At 35.4% G+C, this 21482-nt stretch overlaps 1 protein-coding gene across 1 annotated transcript in view; it reads right to left on the bottom strand.

The window, feature by feature from the left end:
- LOC124357127 (alpha-actinin, sarcomeric-like) overlaps nucleotides 1-21174 on the bottom strand; it is a 107751-nt gene extending 86577 nt beyond the window's left edge. Inside the window, 1 exon segment of the mRNA XM_046808604.1 lies at nucleotides 20888-21174. Coding sequence (XP_046664560.1) covers nucleotides 20888-21004 — 117 coding nt within the window. The 5' untranslated portion in view covers nucleotides 21005-21174.
- Between the last annotated feature and the right edge of the window lie 308 nt (nucleotides 21175-21482).

Below are 21482 nucleotides of genomic sequence, written 5' to 3'. Positions count from 1 at the left end.
CTAGAAGACCCGGTTGAGGGTTGATCAATCTGACAATTGAGCCAGGGTCTCGATGCTGTATTCCTCAATACCCTGCTGTGAATCTACCAGGTGTCCTACGACAATTCGGGGTTGCAAGACTCCGAGATGTTAGTACCAAGAGGTCGGTAGGCTCTCTCATTCCTGATTTCAGATTGGATTCGAAGTTAGAGTGATTGTCCTTTGCAGGATTCGCCCAGAGAGGAGAGAGTTCCGACGAACTGGCCTGTTTGAATGGTTCTGGGAGTACCATCTAGTGACGGACAGAGGTGACGTGGATAAGGCCCGATCCCAACTCAAAGGCATCTTAAATATAATAAAGAAGCCACTGTTAAATTCTGGTGAACAACACTCCTTCGACGATTAGTCATAACAATGATTTATGAATTTTCTCATAACCAAGGAGACTTTAGTCAATGCATTATGTATCGTGATAATGCATATCCAGTACACGTGTCTGTTTATGCAGACAAGCCACGAACCTGCGCGTTAGCTACACGAATACGTCACACAGTTTACACTGTGATTCATTAAATGACCACAACGTACCATTCACTTGTCTCCAAAATTCTATTTCTTTGTTTGAACTTTGTTAATAACAGGATTTCGATAGACGACTTAAATTTGCAACTCAAACATTTGTTTGGTACTATGGATTACTTCAGGACTTATCTGGTTTATTTGATGGCTTCACTCGTAGTTCTAAGATAGTATAATCATCAACAAACATTGACAGTACTTGAGATTTCTATGAAAAGCGAATATCTTATCGCTATAGTGAATCACGCCCGAACTTTCAACAAGCGCTGGGCATTAAGAACACCGCAACGTCCGATGGGCAACACTGTCCGCATTAAAAAGATTCCGGATGGACCGCAGACGAGAAAGAAAGCAGCAACAGCGGCTGTGCTGAATCAGTTGGCGAGGAATGAAAAAGTCATCAGCTGTATTGAAGGAAGAAAGGAAAGTGAAAGGAGCTGGCAACCTCCTTTCAGCCAGTTCGTAAACAAACCACGCAGAAAAGCGGAGAACTGCCAGCTGATTGGCTGTCACTGCAGGTCACACTGTTACTTGTGTGTTGTTGATCGTGTGGACTTCCGTATTTTACAATTATTAAAGGGTGTTATACTGATGAGAATTTTGACTGCTATTCTATTAGGGCATTGTTAAACTTCGAATCAAATTACTATAGTAGCTCTGACAAAAATAATCCGATGATAAGGTGCTCCCATATCGCTGCTGACCACTAGGTGTTCCCACTGTGAAGTCCATACGGTCATACTGCCTGTTTTATTCACATGTTACCTGCAAAACAGATGAATGAACACGAAAGTACGTATATTTTTTCACGGTAACAAAATGATATTATGTGTATTGTATAAGATGATGGGAATGATCAGTAATGTTTCCTACACGTTAAGGTGGCAACACGGATGGGCGCGGTGTGTAGAAAGGGGTTTCAGACGTACTTACCACTGTCGGACTATTTTAGCGCGAGCTGCTCTAGCATATTTTAAGTGTAGAATTTCACGAGATTTCTCATTCACAAATTATAGCACATGTATCTACAGTTATTTATTTATAGAATACTCTATTTGTATTTATCGTGTTTGATATATTTAGGAAAGCAAAGAGGAATTGGAAGTTTGTTTAAAAACACTCGAGCTGAAACAAATGCTCAAGAAAATGTATATTGCTCTACTAGGAACGAGGTACATTATTCTTACTATGCAGCGCTTTTGCAACTAACGTTACGTTCACGGTTCGTTAATTTCGTCGACCAAGCACTTCCTTGTGGTGAATATTACGCTTAGTTTATATAAGTACATCTTAACTCAAAATGGCTGACCAGTATTACTAAGGGTTGGTCTAAAAGCAATTTATATTCAAGAAATAATACATTCCGGAGGGATCTCCTAATAAACCCTATTCAACGCACGGGAGGAGCCAACACTGGTTTCCTAAGGAAGAGTTGGAATATAAACACACTTATTAGTGTAAAGACTGTTCACCCCCGACCAGCTGTATTCCTTCATGGGCCGAAACATACATCTGTCGCGCAAATATGCACAGAAATATCTCCCATTTCACTACTTCAAAAATGTAAATCAAACTGACTTCACGACAATACCGCTCACTTAAAACGTTTCTTCACTATTATTAACCAGATGAGTGCCCAAAACAAAAACAAGTGACAAACAGTGACAGTGACACTTTCACTGTGACCTAATAGCAACAGTTACCGGGACCGGTGAAAGGGCCCTCGTTAACGTAAATACCTTCCTATCCGTAGAGGCCTTAGGGGGACAAACTGTCGACGTCCTGCCATGCTGCGCCCCGCCGACTGCTGTAACAAGCCGGCACTTGTGGCACCTAACTTCCATTTATCACCCGTGATGTAACCACCGATGTATCAAAATACTCGATCACTCTGGAACACAGCGTGCGAGGACAGAAATGAAAGCCTCCACCTCGTCCTCATTTACAGTGTGACATTGTGCTCTACGTTATATAGATGTGATTAATGCGAAATTCGTGAAATAGATCGATTTAACAATCGATTATAGGATTCGAAATATGTATTCATCTATATACAATAACTATTATATTGTTAATTCATAAGGCGGGAATCAATAGAAAAAAACAATCTATCTACTTCAGCCCGTTACGGTGTGCAACTGTTCTGACTCATAATTAGCGACTTCATTTTACTAACTTAAAATTATATATATATATATATATATATATATATATATATATATATATATTATTGACCACAATGAAAAAAAAGTAGAAAGTAACAATTTTTACTGAATGTAGGTAACTGCTTAGTTTTTATTATACACGCATTACGTGTAAAATGCTGAATTTAAGTGCCATTTTTTGTTAAAAGCGAAAATCTATGTCAAAAACTGCAAAAACGTATGTCAAGCAATGAGTGAGTCTTAGATCCAAGATAATTCATTGGAAACACGTTGAGTTTTTATATTGCTTCTTTTTACTGCAATTAATCGTATTGGTATTGTTCATTTAAGTGAAATACAAGATACCTTTGCAGCTTAGAAGTAACTTGGAAATTCGGTTAAGCGGCTTTCGGTTAATCGAGACTCTAGTGTAGCGAGCAATACAAGGCCCAACTAAGAACAAGGCCACAAACGTAGGGGAAAGCTGGCACCTAGAGAAGCAGGCTGGGGTATTTTGTTTCTGATACTGAGGCAAGTCCTGTAATATAATCGTTGCCAATGTCTTTACCTCAAACGGAACCCATTACTACTCAGGCACCGCATAATTATATTAAATACGCGAGTAACCAGCACCGATAAATTTACACGCAGGGCCGGGTGTCGAGCCAAACCCAACAGCAGTGACACGGTTCGCTCCACATTTCGCCATCTCGGCCTCTCGAGTCTCGGCTGGCACCGGCTCAACAATCTGCGACTGGAGGAGTATCGTTACAAATCAGCTGATTCATCTCCAGCTAAAGCAGCGCCATCAGCGACACTTCAACTATCCACGGTTGTCATTTATGTGTGTTTGTAGATGATAACGACAACGATAACTACTGGATAGCCAATAAAAATGCCGTTTCTGCGAGCCCTATTACTGTATGCGTTGTCAAGACGGTTAGCAGCATCTCCTCGAGGTGTCAATAGAAAACTCAATCAATCCACTCGCTTTCCTCGTTACAAGAAACAAATTAGTTGAATTAGGCCACTAATGATTCGCCAATGGCCTGAGCAGACGGTCCTTAACTCGAGCATTCTATATATATAGTTGCAGAATACTCCGAATTTACAATATAAATTCACTAATTAAATGAAGAATTGTGAGTTTGAGATAGTGGGTTACTGGTAACGCATCGCATTTTAATAACAATTTACTTGTAATACTTCGACAAAAAATACTTCGTAAAAATAAATAAAAACAAGTCACTTTATAAAAAGCCAAACAGGCCAAATTTATATCAATTTTCAATTAACTTACTTTAAGACTGTTTATCTTGGTTCAGTAAATTTTGATACTATGTTTATAAACCGTAGTTTATTACATTTATGTTGAATATAAATATTTTATTTTTTAGGGTTTAAATATGCAAAATTCAACTTACTAATCTTATTTAAATACGTACAATATCATTAGGTACAATTCTTAATTGTTACGACAATCCTAACGTAAATGTGAAACAAATTAAAAACCGCATTTACATCTCAAAAACTTTAGCTAAATAAAGATACCCACAATCCAGAACTCTATAGAGATCTGTGATTATTTACAGTAAAATACGAGCAGAAAATATATTGTTAATTGTTTGGGCACAAGAGACAAAATCGCAAATAATTTGAAATATAACTGACTACTGTATTTGTTTGTCACACATGCCTGAAATCTGTTTAAATTCAATTATTAAATTTCTTTGAAGCCTGTTTCATATAAAACAAGGTAGGAGTACGCAACGCTGAGGTTCAATGAACAATTTCAAGTCTGCAGCTCATTTCATTATTGACAGATAGAGGCGGATAGACAAACAATTTACATTGAAAATAATTTTATATGTAAATCCTTTTTCCCCCCTCCCACACAAGAAAAAAGGAAATAGTGTCAGCCTACTGAGTCAATTTGGCATCAAAGACGCTCAGTCAAATCCCATAGTTCGACAGGTACCATTATAGAACATATTCTTGTCTATGTAAACGTGAATTTTAATGTAAAATACATAGGGCTACATATGAAATCTTTCATGGGAGATTTTGCCACATTATAAATTCACATTTTTGTTAAATATAAATAAATTGCGTTTCAAGCAATGTTTGAATTATAAAAGTCTACTCACAATATCACCATAAAATGTTGAATGTGTTGGGGTGTTGGGTTACTCACGAAATAAATGTAAAAATATTCGCTAACGCTCAGCCAAATCCCATGGAGTGACATGCACTATCATCAAACTCAGTATTCTCCCTATATAAATATTGGTCAATTCGCTAACTCTCAGTCAATTCAATTGGAAAACTATGAAATGCAAGAACATAAGCGAAGACTGATTGATATATCGATCACTATTGAGTATATTATCGCGACGGCGGCTGTGAAATCAGGCAAAATCTTTTAAACAGCAAAGCTAGTAATTTTTATCACTAAAAAAATCTCTTGTGGTTTCACAATGATGGAAGAATTAATATTCTTTAAAACGTAAAATCCCACTAAATGACAGGATGAATTCGTAGAATTCCTTGATGACATCAGGTTTTCCAGGAATACCGGACACGCACCAGACTGCTAGCTCTGTCAGTAGTGAACCGAGTAAACACAGGCTTGGTTACGGAGGCTTTCTTTTCTATGAAGTGCGTCGAAATAGAATTTACCCGATATTTTATAAATATAATATAATATCGTAATCAATTATATTATGAATACTTATAAATATGGCATTTATTAGTAATTAGTAAGCTATTTATCGTGTTAATACAATCAAATTATATATACACCCGAACTGATCCTACAGGCCTAAACTTAAAAAAATGCATTTGATAAGTATAATGTTTTTAAGATTGATTTTAAATCTACAAAACTCATAGTTTTATAACCACCACTGTAACTGATTTTAGATATAATTTTGTTTTAGGCTTTTTGAATAATGGAAAAGAAAGTTATTTAAAAAAAAAGGAATTTAACAATAATTGTTTCAATAATTATTGTATTCTAGTTTATAGTATTCAACAAATGTTTATTATTAGAGTATTTAATTCAAGAAGTATCAACCCATGTACAGGGTTATTATAGTAAGGGGGGAGGGGAGGGGGTTGTGGAACAATTATCATAAATTGATATTCAGGAGCAATGCACTGAGCAGCGTGCATCCCGTAATCTTCTCAACACCTGAAGCGATATGTGCACTAATTGAGATACGCGATAGCTACGTACAGTGACTGCAACACATGGCCACACAACAACAATACAGTATACACACATGGATACTACTACTACACGTCTTTCCATACAATCATACTTTAACTTCCTATTATACTGTATTTAATTTAAAACGGGGCTGATGAAGTTGATAATCCAGCTTTTTGAAAACAATTTTAAGAATTGGGGTTTCTGTGTTCATATTGATCGAACAATCATTGGAAGATACAATACAATATTTTTTACTTAAAGATGAGAACATTTCAAGACCGAAAGCCGACGTCCACAAGCGGCCGGAAGGAGTATGGAAATTTCATCTCAGTCGGGGTCAAGGGACGAAAGGTTTCCGACTGTTGTGACAGAGCGGTTGTGGTCGCCGTTACTCAGGATCTAGTGTTGCTCATAGCCAGTAGCCGCCACATACCTTGACCCAGACAGGGTGATTCACTGTTAATCATGTTTATTGTGGATTAGCGATCCATCGTATAATCAGGATATCTAGATGGAAACAATAGAGGACATAATTATGTTAACACGGGATATTAAAGACGATCAAGAGATTACGGGTTCAGTTCTCGGAAAGACATTTTTAGTCACTGTATTTGTTCCATTTTCTCGAGTTTTTAACTCTACATTACAAACTGGTGTAATATACACTCAAAAAAGCAAAGATAGTCTGTGATAACAATATAATTGCCCATAGTTAGGTCTTAACCAGTCTTATGGAACACTTGAGCCTTAAATTATCTTTATTTCTTCTAATGCCAGTTTGTATGTATGTTAGCCAACGAGGATATTACTGTCTGCTGGTATTGTAGGTTAATAAACTAAACAAGACCCATGCCTTACAAACCCATGCACTAATTGTTTATTCCAGGTAAAATGTTGTATTGGCCGAACGCAGCGAGTTCTGTACATTACAACTAATTGGCGTTACATACAATATTAATTTGTGTTGGCAGAAAGATAACTATGATATACGAATAAACTTTAACAATTAACTGCTCAGGTGATGGTCCGCAAGAAGTAGGCATGTGGAAACCTTGGCCATAATTTGTTTTTACATAAGCTGTATTAAAACCGGGCCCAAACGTGGATTAAGATACAGAGTTAAGCCACAAGTGGTGTTTCTTCAAAATATTGGTTTACATTCCGAGCCACCGCTGTGGTAGTAGTGTAATTGGGTTTAGTGTAATACTGTGTTCTGTGAGAAACACGACTCGCCATAACGTAACTTTTTCGTCAATAAATTTCCACATATACACACACCCTAGTGTATTCTCTCAATTAAAAAAACTAACAAGACAAATCATTTCCAATGTATAAAACATAACTGGAATTTAATTATAATACATTTTAATTTCAAAGAATAAAATTGTATGCTCAGACTTTGATTAACCGATTTGCAGATTTTTCCAACCTCGCCTTCCAGCTAAACTCACCCAGCGGCTGTCTGTCTGAACAACACTGAAGATACTACAGATCTGCCTCAGACACACGACTCCCCTGCTGTACTGTGCTGTTGGTCCACCGATAATGAGGTTGCGATCGTCCCGCTCGATTGGCTTGTGTTAATTGCCTAACATCAATTAATGATATAGCTATACAGTTACAATATTACTATGACACACGCCTTTGTTCATATCTCTAATCACTCATAATGGACACTTCTTCCGATTTTTTATCAACCGATTACGGCTTTAACGTTTACCGAAATGTATATATTTGCAAACGTCATGCAATCAGGATTTTTCGGGACTGGGTCGTAATTTAGTGCTCACAAATTTACTAACTTCATTAATTGGCAAAAATAATTTACTAGTGCAGAATTTAGGAGCTATTTTGATTTTTTGATTTTTCTCTCCTACATTAACAGAAACAGATCATACACCAATTAAGTAACCATTTCACAATGCTTTCAAATAATTTGGTAACGATGCTGAAAATATGTATTGTGTCATATCTGTAGTTGTCCGATTCATTGCGGAAACACCAAGCGGCAAGAGAACTAATCGATTAATATTTCAATCAGCAAAAAGTCTGAACTAACGACGTATTTAAAAAAAATTTTAATAGGGTTCGAATTATTACAAGAATGTTGCATGTTTCTCACTGTCAACCACATAGATGAAAGCGATGTGAAAATGGCATACACATGACAGGAGAACGTTGGTCCTTCAGTATACTTTACTGACCTTGGCGAACTAAGTTATTATTGGACTTGTTTTTAAAGAAGAGAAGTGGCCGCAGAGGTTTAAAATATGTAAAACCCACTGAAGACATCAACTGTCTCAGCCTCCATCTCCGGGAACCAGTTGGGCACACGCGAGTGGGTTTGACCTTGAGATAGTCTGGTCAATCTGTCAAGGTCACGCAGCGACCCACTGGTCTCGTATTGACAACGTTGTAGAAACGGGTTGCTTGTAAACAGTGAAATGGTAAGGTAAACACAATTTTATGTTTATCAAATTATCGAATTTCCAAAGGAACTTAAAAACTGGGTCTGATACATTTTTCTCTATTACTGTATATGGTTTGGTGGCCAAACCGTTTTCAGTCTTAATATACTTTTATAATCTACAACGTATTCAAAAACTAAAATTTATAACGAATACGGACACTGAACTACGTTCACGTCTTGCTCTGGAGATATCGAAATGGGTCTAAATTCTCAGCACAGCATTTCCGGCATATTCACGTTTTAATATTTTAACACGGTCAGGCATAATGACAGGCATCCAATGACAGCACATCTCGCAGCAAAGGCGAATTCTCTTGGTTGGTCCTTTGTTACTGACCTCAGAACGTCATCTGAATTTGTAATGTCATCGCTCTAAAATTTATAACGAATACGGACACTGAACTACGTTCACGTCTTGCTCTGGAGATATCGAAATGGGTCTAAATTCTCAGCACAGCATTTCCGGCATATTCACGTTTTAATATTTTAACACGGTCAGGCATAATGACAGGCATCCAATGACAGCACATCTCGCAGCAAAGGCGAATTCTTTTGGTTGGTCCTTGTTACTGACCTCAGAACGTCATCTGAATTTGTAATGTCATCGCTCTAAAATTTATAACGAATACGGACACTGAACTACGTTCACGTCTTGCTCTGGAGATATCGAAATGGGTCTAAATTCTCAGCACAGCAATTTCCGGCATATTCACGTTTTAATATTTTAACACGGTCAGGCATAGTGACAGGCATCCAATGACAGCACCTCGCGCAGCAAAGGCGAATTCTCTTGGTTGGTCTTTGTTACTGACCTCAGAACGTCATCTGAATTTGTAATGTAATCGCTCTGCACCCAGCAACACGTTGTTTTCAAATAAAATTATTCAGTTTTATTTCTAAAGAATTTTTAAATGCACATCTAGACAATTTTGAACTTGTTGTTGAACACACTATATAAGATTCTTGCTTATTGCATTTAATGATACATGAAATAAAATCACTACAATAATTAATTACATTTTAGTTTGGTCGGCCATGAGAGCGAAAGGCGTCACAAAATAAAATACATTTATTGGAGTATTTGATTTTTAAATTAATGAATACTGTTGTTATTGTATTTAATTTCGTCAATATATACACAGCATTTCTATATTGAAAACGCTACCGTCTTGGATTAAGCTACTCTAAAGTAAAAGTAATTTTTCTTTTGACACATTAGATCCCATATTTACATAGGCGTATATTTTACATTCGAGTGTGGGTTTGACAGGACGTTGTAGTTAAAAAGTTTTCATATTTTTCGGGTTTGACGGGGGCGTTGTGGTTAAAAAGTTTTCATATTTTTTCAATCAAATGGTGTTAAAAAACATTACTCACCCATAACTTTATTAAATGTGGTGACAGATTGCAATCAATTTGAGGGGGAAACTACGCGAAATTGTATTTAATATTTTCAAGACATTATAGTTGATGAATTATGTAACCTAATTGTAGTCGAGCCAGAGAAGACACACTGGATATGTATGTGCATCGTGATACCTAGTATTGTATGTAAAAATACAACCGGCTCCAGAAGTTCCTTCCATTAGAAAGTAGAGATAGGCTTATACTGTAGAAAGTAAACCTGTTGGTGAAGCTATTCAGGCTGGCATTACTGCCTCATTCTTTAGCTGACTGTTACTAGGATATACACGAAAATGTGCCACTGTATTGTATTTGTGAACTACTGAGCTGAATCCACTGAATGAATATACAAGTTACGTTAATCTAACATAATAATTATATTATAAAACTACAGTCCTTATGCTGTAAAAGTAATTTTACTTGGATAACAATATGAAACAGGAGAAATAAATCTATTTCCCACACAATGATAGGGAATAATTACGACAAACTGACACAATAAATGGATAACAGAATTACAAACTGTTGTGCTATTGCTATTGTGGGGAGAAAAAAACGTGACGTTTCGACGTCAGGTAACTGTCCACTTCTTCGAGTTTCAAACATTAAAGCACAGCCTGTAGCTTGCAAAAATGCTTAAACGTATGTTTTACTATGTGAAACTCGAAAAAGAGGGCAGATTACGTCCTAGAAACGTCGTGTTTCTTTGTATTGTACCACTTTATCCCTAAAACCCGATATTCTGTTATCTTTCAAACTGTCCGTTGACAAAAATAAACTTTAAACATAATATGCATCTTTTAAATTAAAAGACACATAATTGTATTTACTTTTTATTTAAATCGGAATTGTACTCGTATATTCACTTACAGCGGGTTCTACTTCCTTAACGGATTTCTGTTTGTAACTCTGAAGTCCTGAACTAAAATCAAGTCGTATGTCACCATTATCTCCACACCCAAGGGCTATAAAGGAGGTAAGGGGGGGGGGGCAAAATGTGAGCCGAGTTCGATGACACTCGGAAGAAGTTGACAAAGTACGGCAGGTCGATCACCTACGCTGACATTCCAGCCTACTACGGTAGCGGGAGCCCGGGGGTCTGGGATCAGAAACACTTACACACAGATAACGTATCAGTGACTCTGTAGACAGAGGCTCAACTCTTAGTCACCAACACGTCTACCGCTGACAACAGTCTATAAACACGGTAGTGGACACAGGGAGGGAGATAAGACTAATGATTAGTAAAGTTAAATGTCATCAAGCCTAGCGTCCGTTCATATTAAACCGATTTAACTACAACGTTTGTCCAAAGATAACATATTGGCACAGGCGTAAAAAGTGTAAGGATCACAGACAATTTTAGTATTTAATATAATTTTAACAGGTTATGGGTATCGAGTAAACAAATCCAAGAATAGTGTGGAGAAGTGTGGATGATTTTTGTGTGAATAAAGTTATGAATTTATCTAATTATGAATTTCACACTATTCTTAGGTTATAACAATCAATTTGGCATTTCGAGTATGGCTTCAAAGTATTGCAAAACGTTTTGAAAAGTTCCTGCGATTTAAAAATAAAAACGTTGACATTTTTGATAGGTTTGTTGACAATGCTGGATATTAACGTAAAGATTCAAGAACATAAACTAAAGCATGCAAAACTGCTAATTGCGAGCCATAGTTAAACCCTAAGAAGAGAATCCAAACTAAATTCAGTTCCATCCACGAGAAGAGAAATACATAAAGGAGACTGTTGTAGCAGCAACTTTGTACGGTTTCCCACTTTAATAGAAACTTTGAGTAAAAACATCCATTATCTGGAGGTGAGTACACGTAAATGTTGAAGGTCTCTTGGAACTAAAGTACCACGTAAGGCGTGATGAAATCGCAGACCATTTTAACAAGTAAAAGTGTTATGTTATCTCCATCGAATACTGCGAACAACTTGAAGCTTCGACTTGCTTGACAGAATTAGTTCACACCGTCTCCTTGTGACTCAATCCTAGTGAAGTCGTAATGATGATTCAAGGCGAATAAGAATAAACGATGACTTTGACGAGAGTAAATATAATCTGGCCGTAAAGCCAATTGCGGCCTTGTTTGTTATTCTCTACGCTGGAACGCTTACCAGTCAAGATCAATGGCAAATTATGTATGAGACATTCGGACTTTCGTGGAGTTTAAGTACGGAAATTTCAGATTTGATTGTACTGATGGGCTATTGCTATCCGGTTTTCGATGCCAAATTCAATAACTTCGCCACCCAAAGGGAGCGTCACGAGGCGTCAAAGAGGTTATAGTGGACTTGTGGACGTGTTAACGAACACATATTTCAATAAATGGATTCATGGATTTTGGTCTTGGGCCTGTGCAAAGAATCCAATCTGAAGCACTTAAAAAAAGTACTTTATGGTTATTTGCGGGCGTTGCAGTTATTTATTCTACTAGTAAAATTCTAAATGTATAACATACTCAGACCAGGCGCTTCAAAACATAGTCATAAGATGTGTTTTTAAAGGAAACAAGAAATCGGATTAATTCTTCTTCAAAGTGTAGGTCATTGACGATTTCGCAAATCATATTTAACGTGTTTGAAGCTAATTGCGCGAAGAGGAAGCTAACGCGTGATTTTGGATTCAATAAATGTAGTGCATACACAACCGAATTGTAAGTATACTATGTGGCTGAACTATTTGGGATGGGCACGATTAACTATACATACTAGTGACTATACATACAGTGAATAGTCATACATGGTCGTCGAAAGAATCTATAGGGTGATCTCCCTCTCTCCCCCGTGAAACATTGTATTAATCCCTTGGATGTCTTGAATGTTTGAAAAGATGTCCAGGCCACCTGAAAAGATGAAATTTGGCATTCAAAGCTAGATTTCAGGTGCTTATCAATATACGAACAACCCAGGATCATGCCGTAAAACTGAAGAATAGCTTTATCGCCAACAAGTAGTTAGTAGGTTCACTCATTACGAATTCCATTAATCATTTATTCACAATAGCCTTGCATACTTGGGTAAATAGGCGTATCAAGATCGCAGTTCCGTCTTTAAAATGATGTAATCTTTAAGAATCGAACCCCATACATTCAATATTGAACTCAACTATTGTTAACACTATTCAAAACATATTTTACGTTGTAAAAAGGAAAATTCAAGTTCTGGAGTAGACAGTACTCTCTAAAACCAAAGTGCATTGTGACCTCCGCGGGCAAAATTGAAAAGACGGAGTGGCTGGCTTAATTGAGTGGCCATGAACCAATCAGCTGACATTCTGGAACAATGGTTCGTTAAACGGACATGCGGAACGGAACGGACAACAAAGAAAAGATGGGATCCAGGTTCGGCCTGAAGCCTCTCCAGCGCCTCCAGACGCCGACGTGACAAAAACAGTTGATTAAATACCCGCTCTGTTTACGACTCAGTAAATAGCGGGCAACACTGGCGTTAAAATTATGTCTGCTCATGAGTCTGCAAAGATTTCTAAACGTTCGAAATTATTTATTAAAAAAAAAAAAACAAACCTTGCGAAAACTTGTGTTCGCTTCTTACACCGGAAACGTCAGATGTCAAATACAGAGTGTTAAAAATTTAAAATCGGCCATGGCAATTCAAGGAATACACAAGGGGTTAGAGGGTAAACATCAGTCCAACAACACGGGGAGAGCTACATTAAGATTATTCATCTTCTGAAAATGGCAAGCTATACGTTTTATATTATTAAGACCAGTCGCAGCGTAGTGATAAGGCTGCGACTCTCTAACCGAGCGGCAGGGGTTCGACTCCCGGAGAGGTCCACAAAATTTGCAAATGGGTTTGGACCGTCTTCATTTATAAGTCAATCGATATAACCAATTAAAAAAAGACACTGGTGTTATGAAAACACTTTTTACATTAACAGAACATGGAGTAGGCCTAACGCCAGTTAATAATGCGAGTTTTTGACAAAATTGTGTATTTAACAAATTTTCCAAAGCCCTTCTAAACTTATTTTCTTAACTATTTTCAATTGATTCAAAGTTTTTAAAAAAAAAATCTGCCCATGAAAAGCAACTAATCAGCAAAATCTTTTCAGGCCAATTTACATAGTATTTGATGTATTTATAGAAATCCGATTACAACTCAGATCGATTCTCAGTATTCGGACATTGGTGTAAGTGAAATATGAGGATGCTGATTCTTGTGTCATCTTGTTTACGACTGTGCACCACCTGGCAACGCCGCCGCAAGCTTGACTCATTGACCAAAACTATCGTCTCCAAACGTTGCGGTTCAGCCGCAGAAATGATATAAGAAAGTCCGATGTATATTTGCGGCAGCGGACGCTGGGCGGGGGCGCCGCGACGTCACGGGGCCGCAGGCCGAAAATAGAGTGGCCTGGCCGGGAAAAATGATCCACTGAGTTATTATAGAACCGAGGCCGCCCACGGAGGTATCGGGTATACGGTATACTCTACTATCATCCCAACGTCTGCGTTCTTCTGCATAAGATCCTACATAATCATACAATACATCTTCATTACTAACATACAATGTTCATCCATTGTGTATTCGGCAGAAATGACAGTATTGAACTATTCATGGTTAACACTTTGTTGTTTATCCATTGAACAGTAATGGGTTTGCTACTAAAAAAGAGACTATGTACCTTAGACAAGTTTCTGGGTTCTATAACACTGAGCTGAATGATGCTATATCGAGTTGGTCTATAAGTTTGAAAGCATTTACTCGCGGATTTTGTTTAGCAATCTGGTGCAAGCCTGAAAATGGAGTTGCTAGTATCCTCTCAATAATACCTGTACCAATCTATCACAATCTATGGACCTCTCTTGTTAGAACCGAATGTCCTGAATATTATGATCTCGGACCAACTGTCATAGTAATTTATGTTTAATATTCAAAAATTTTGAATTCAAATCATTTTTAATTTTTAAAGGAAAAAATTCTAACAATAATTAATTCAATCTTATGCCACATACAAAATAATTGCCTCTAATACTACTTTTACTTATCAAAACAATTCCAATTTGAGTTTTTATTTGCATTATACCATGCTCAAATACAGTACTAATATATGTATGTAATGTGTGTTTTTTTAATAATGCATAAATAAATGTTTTTTGCAAAGTTTATAAGAATATTTAATACTGTCCTTTTTGCATTAATGTCCTTTTTCACCCCCAAAAGTGCTCCTTTTAGTAATTTTTGTACAATACAACAGTGAATATCTTTTTCTTCATAAAAATATCTCCATTTAAACTCTCAAAAGGACCCATGGTCCTTTTCCTAGATCAGCCAATACCATCCTCAGCAATTAAGGTAACAGTTCCCTCAAAACATAAATCCTTGAAGATAACTTGAAATAAACAAAGTTTACATGAAAAACCCAAATAAACCCCCAATAGAGGTATATTTTAAATAACTTCTGATACTTCTTTAGTCCAGCCAGTATCAGATAAAGCTGCTGTCACTGTATGGTATACAGCATTATGATGTTTATACAAACATCATGACGTGTTTGGGGTATATTTCCTTTATATATATATATTCATGTTATCAAAAATAAAGTTTCTAATTGGTATGCCACAGGACATCTCAATGGTGAGCTCCTTGTACTGTATGCATTCTAGTTGGGGGGGGGGAGGGGGGGGCGAGCGATTCAAATGTGAACAAACTTGAATTAAAGGTATAGAAATATCCACCAGCTTGCTGAAATACTGGGGTCTCAATTGCATTCAAAATTGATCACTGAAATGAGCATTGTATACTTCAAAATAATTGTTTGTTCTTAACGATCACACCAGAGACATTTCTAGCCCAAACAATATTTCTGTCACAAGTGATAGTAAATACAAGAGAGGAAATAGCTTGTCTGTAGTAAATCAATGTAGTGTGAAATAACTTCAATACACTCGTCTCTGAATAGCTGCAACCATTATTACAACAATGCAATAAAGAGAACAATCCTACAATCTCAACATTCCAATTTACTTTATCACATAAAATAATAGTAATGATGGAGAAGGAGAAAGGCATGCAACATTTTAAAGTGCTATTGGGGGTTTTAAGGAGCCTTATTATCCAAGTGAATGGCCTAATTTATCTTCATTAGTTCCGAATTAGTCTTAGATAACATCACCTCCCCCCCCTCAAAAAAAAGATAGAATCTGGATCTATAATTCAAGGGGAATACAGAAGATGTAATTACCTGGGTGCTTTTAATTTAGCTGGCTGGGAGAAGAACAAAACACTACATTTAGCCAGATTTAAGACACACAATGCACTAATTCCAACTGATTCTAAGTCGACAGGACCCAACTATGATTTCAAAAAAGAGAGTGTCAGTGAAAGCCCAAAATTGAATCAGTGGTTTTCAGAAATATAGCCCTCAAAACAATTTCCAAACCAAAATTGATTACAACATACCTTTCAGTCTTGCAGTATGGTCGTGATAATAATTCTACAACATCTTGCCTTCTGCTTGTAACACATCAAACTCTCCTCATAAAGATTTGCCATATATTTTCTAAACACAATTTGTACTACTAACTGTGTAAAAACATAAGTAAGGACGAATACCTCGAATACCTTTCTGATGTTTACAATGTTTATTGACAACTTCAATTAGCACATTGTCCTTCTGGCAAGACAATTCTGTAACTGTTATTAATATTTTCTGCACAACCATAGTTGCAATGTCTCTGGAAGATATTTATTACTTTGATGTCTCATAGGTGCTGAACCTGGACCTTCTCAAATAAAGTCACTTTATATTTGGAAGAACTCTAGTCCATTTACTTTTACGATATTTTTTCTCTACCTATCTACAAAGAAGGGATCAATATATAAAGTGAAAAAATGGTGTGGTTCGTTGTCATGGGAAGCATAGTTCCGTCAACGACAAAATGTAAATTAGTGGTCTTAACCATAGTAATTTTTGATACTGTATTTCAGCCATGGATGTAGTTACACTCTTAAATAAAAGCAAGGTCTTATTACAACGAGAATCAGTTTGTCATGTGTCCAAAGCAGAGTTAAATACAAGAAGAAAAACACTAAGGACGTGTTTCTGCTTAGAACCAAGGAGGAGGATTTCTGCAATTTTGGACAACCCTAATGCAACAAGTGCTTTGAGAGATGGGTCAGACTACAGTTTCCGGGACAACAGACCGACACCTTACGGAGGACACATTATGCAGTACAAGAGGATCTGCCAAAGCATAGAGTACACAGTTGTGATAATCCATTGCAACAAGGAAACCGATCTTGCCCTTCAGCTGGAGGAGAGACAGGCAGAAGAACTTCAAACTGAGGTTCAATCCATTCTTGACAAGAAATTGAAACCCAAAGGTGGAAAGATGGAGGCCAACACCAAAAAAAGATGAACTAATAGTAGTAAAGAAGTTATTGAAGAAGAAATGTACGAAGTTGAAAGAAGTCTGTCAGAGATATGACATAGATTTTGTGCATAATACTCTCTCCACTCAGAAGAGGTCTATTCATCTGCTCGTGTCTCATTGTCACCAAAGGACAAAAGAGATCAGTTTTCTTAACTTTGTAGAAAATATTCTGGGAAATAACCTCGCTTCCAGTCGAATAAAAATCATGAGCACAAACTTGACATTGGATTTGGATTGGACTTGACAAGCTTTTATGGATTTTGGAGCACTTTTTTGAATGCTATTTCAATGATTACTCCTTAGTTTCCACATCATTCTCATTTCGAGTAACCTTTTGTTATCTAAAAAATTATAAGGTTTTGTCCATTTCACACAAAACTAGACACAATCATGGTGTTCTTTTAAATCACCAAGTAGCAGCCATCCACAAAAAACTTGTTTATTAATAAAAGGGCTTAAAAAGTATACATACCATTTAACTAACAGTCACCAATTTCCAATATTTATTCACAATTACATCTGTTACATGGCTAATGTGATTTAAAATAAGTCAATAATAACAAAAAGAAGTGCTTTTTAGACTAGACAGAGAATACGTAGTACAGGTTGGAGAACATACTACAAATAAGTTAATACAATACTACAAAAGGATTTGAAATTACCTATAGAACAAGAATATATTGTTTATTTTGATATAATATCATAATGTTTTGAACATCTATTTGAGAGTCTTATGAAACACATTAAAAAACCATGATGTGCTAGCATGGGATAGAGAGAGAGAGAATGTCAAGGGAGTGCTGAGGGGTTGTGCTATCTGTGCAGAATAAAAAAAGGGATGACTGGAGCTCAACAAAAAATTAAAATTTTACTGAATAATGTGAATCATTTTTAACAATGTGGTATTGTTAGCATAAATACAGTTAACTTTATTTCTATTATTATTAATATAACTACTGCTAATGATAACATTGACTAGAAATGGGCTAATACTACTGTATATGTTTTAGAGTATGGTTCTTTAAACTAGCACGGTTGCTACTTTGACAAATACAAAATCTTACAAGGGAGAAATACTTTACTGTTTTGATGCACATCCTAATCCCAAAATTGTTTAGGTTCCCAAATTGTTGTTACAACTATTGTCTACTGGTTCTCTTTTGTCAATAAATTATGACAGGCTTGCCAATGAATAACTTTTGCTTGAAGGAATTATTAGGTCTACTTATGTTTTCTGGAAATGCGAAAAGCTCAACAGTTTAAATTAGGAATTTACAAACCATTTTTTTTATTTATTTAAAATTTACATTGCATGTGCAAACATAATGCCTCCTATGTACTATTGATAAGATTGTTAATAATAGGCTATATCAATTAGTTCCTTTTATTTGATTATAATGACCCAAACCATATAGCCTAAGTGGCTTAGGCATGTAGTAAATTATTGCATTCGTGGTATTTTAAACAACGATAATTTTTGTTATCACACTGTTGACAATGCTTGAATTGGCAGGAGTTTAAACAGACATCTAAAAACTAGGTACATCAGACTCCATCCTTCAGAATATTTCCTATATTTCGCATCAAACTTGAAACTAAAATAGAGTTAATAAAAGGGAGTAAAGACCCGAAAAGTGACTGAAATTTGACGGCTTTTCATATTGCTAAGTAGACTAGCCTAATCGCATGATACTAAAAGTTATAACGTTAATTATAAATGTTTTATAATTATTGTAAACAAGAAAAAGATTTTTTATATTTGAATAACAACAATTAACTTATTCTTAGTGTGTATAATGTTTTACTCATTGTTGTGGCTGTATATCAGACTGCTATAGAATCGTATATTCTGGGATGTATATCAATTATTTATATCACTATGTACGGATCACTTATAATATTGGGTAGCAATACAAATGTAACATTATAAAAATCTAGTTGTTTAGCCTACTTGTTACACAAACCAAATGTTAACAAGTTATATTCACTAAAAATGTAAAATATATCTTTGAATAACTGCTAATTATAAATATAGCCTAAATGCAACAACTTTTTGAGCTCATTATTTTGCAAAAATAAATAAATTCAAATATCCTAAAAACTTTGGAAGGGAGTTACAGTTAGCAAAAGTTATTTTAAGCTAGCAAAAGTTATCATTAAGCTTTCAGTTATTGATGCTAAATTTGAACAGTGTAGTACTTACAATTATTACTTTACAGAGTAAACATGTCTGACAGCATTTAAACCATTCTAATCGATAGCTGATTTGATCATTCGGATGTTGGACGCTTATCATACTGCATCCAATATAGTTAACTTGGTATACCAAATAATTATAACTAAATGCTTGTTTAACATCAAACTGAAGTTGTAGCCCATGCTAATGAACCACAAATACAGCACACACTTATATGCTATGATTTAATTTATTTATCAAACCAAATTCAAATAAATGTTTCTGTACAAAACCAACTATAATAGTTGTTTAATTTTCCAATACTTATTAATTTTTATATATTTCTAAAAAAATTTATATTTACAAGATTTATTCACTTTCCGTATTTAACTTATTTAAGGTTAAAATTAAATGATGTATATTTGTTATAATTTAAAATCTTACAGAGATCTTAACAAATCTGCCAACTATTAAATTTGCACGATTTTAACAGCAAGGCTTGGCTTATAAATTAAATTATTCATACACTAACAAAATTAGGCTACTGAAAAAAAAAAACGTTTGTTGTTTTAACTACTAAATAAATAATTAAAAAAAAAAACAAACCAAAAATACACTGAATCACTGGATTCCATTTGAGCAGAAATCTGGCCAAAATTGTTTACTGGGCCCAATGGTACGAAATAAAATGTTTAAATTAAAATTACAGAAACTTGTATACCTTATATTTACATGGGATTCAGCTCAGAAAATTTCTGCAATTATTTGTAGATAATTAATTATGTAAGCTATCTTGCCTAAAAAAAAAACATTCTGGGCAGGTGAAAGTAATACATCCTCCAGGAGCCAGTAGTAGTAATGAATGACAAAATTATATAATTTGCAAAATCTTTACAGCAAACCTTAGCTTATTTTTACTTTGTTACTATAACTTAATGACATAGCTTACATGTTTATGAAATAAAAATGTATGTTATGGTGAAGAGTTTACTATCAGTTTATTCAAAATATTTAATAAATGACATAAATTAGAAACTTATTAGGATTATTAATAATTAAATTATGATTGTTTGATTTAAATGTTTATATGTTTACTAAACAGGATTTATTTATATATTATATAATTAAATAATAATTGTCACCTAAGCTACTGTTCTATTATTCTTAAAACTTGGTGGTTACAACAAATTAATAGTGACTTAAATTATTGTAGTATATATTAAGAGAATGAGCTGTGTTTTTTGTATGTTCAAGCCCTGATTGTGAGCCTAGTTATTTTTATGAGTTTATTAAAATTTGGAGTTGAGAAATATTTTTATCACTTGTAAACACTGATAATGTTATGAAAAATGTTTGAAATAATTTACTATCTTCAGCTCAAGATAAACAATTTTTAAAGAGTGAAAGGAAAATGCCAATTTGTGTATATCTGTTATTCAAAGTGAACTGAGAATAAAATGATTTTATTCTAAATAGGCCTAAGCATGTTATAGAGTGTTTATATACCTTTTTTTGTTGTTTTTCCCAAGCCGGGTCCAGTAATCCTTCCCTCTCCCATTCTTCTTCGGGCTCCATATAACCGTCACCGTATTGATCTACGTTATTCATGATGTGATCGTTCATTACCACTGCGTTTCGAGTGAAATAAATAAAATGTCCTTTACACGGCAGAAAATCGAGGCAGGACTATAGACCTCCTCACGCACCACAAACCCCTCCTGAGGGCGTTCTTTCGAACTCTCACTAAACTCGCTCCGTTCCTGCGTTCCGTCTGTTAATAGCTGTGACGTCGAAGTGGGAAAGTCACGTGATAAGCGATACAGGTAAACATCTGCTTGGTACAGGATTGCCAATACTCTTATTGCAAATAATTAAATTAACCTTATCACTGTATTTTGTCCACTTGTACAATTGCTGATATGTGTAAATACATTATTACTTTTTAAATTGTACAAGTATTTTTGTTATATGTTTTAAAGTGATACAAATGTTGCATTTTAGTTTCCCGTAATTTTTTTTTTTTTTGAGTAAAGTATTGATTTTGAAATTGCTTTCGTGCATACAATGATTGATTAATAATGACTAATCAACAACAAAAAAA

The sequence above is a fragment of the Homalodisca vitripennis genome, chromosome 3, assembly GCF_021130785.1.
Source record: "Homalodisca vitripennis isolate AUS2020 chromosome 3, UT_GWSS_2.1, whole genome shotgun sequence".
Taxonomy (NCBI): Eukaryota; Metazoa; Arthropoda; class Insecta; order Hemiptera; family Cicadellidae; genus Homalodisca; species Homalodisca vitripennis.
This window is presented reverse-complemented; position numbering and strand designations above follow the sequence as displayed.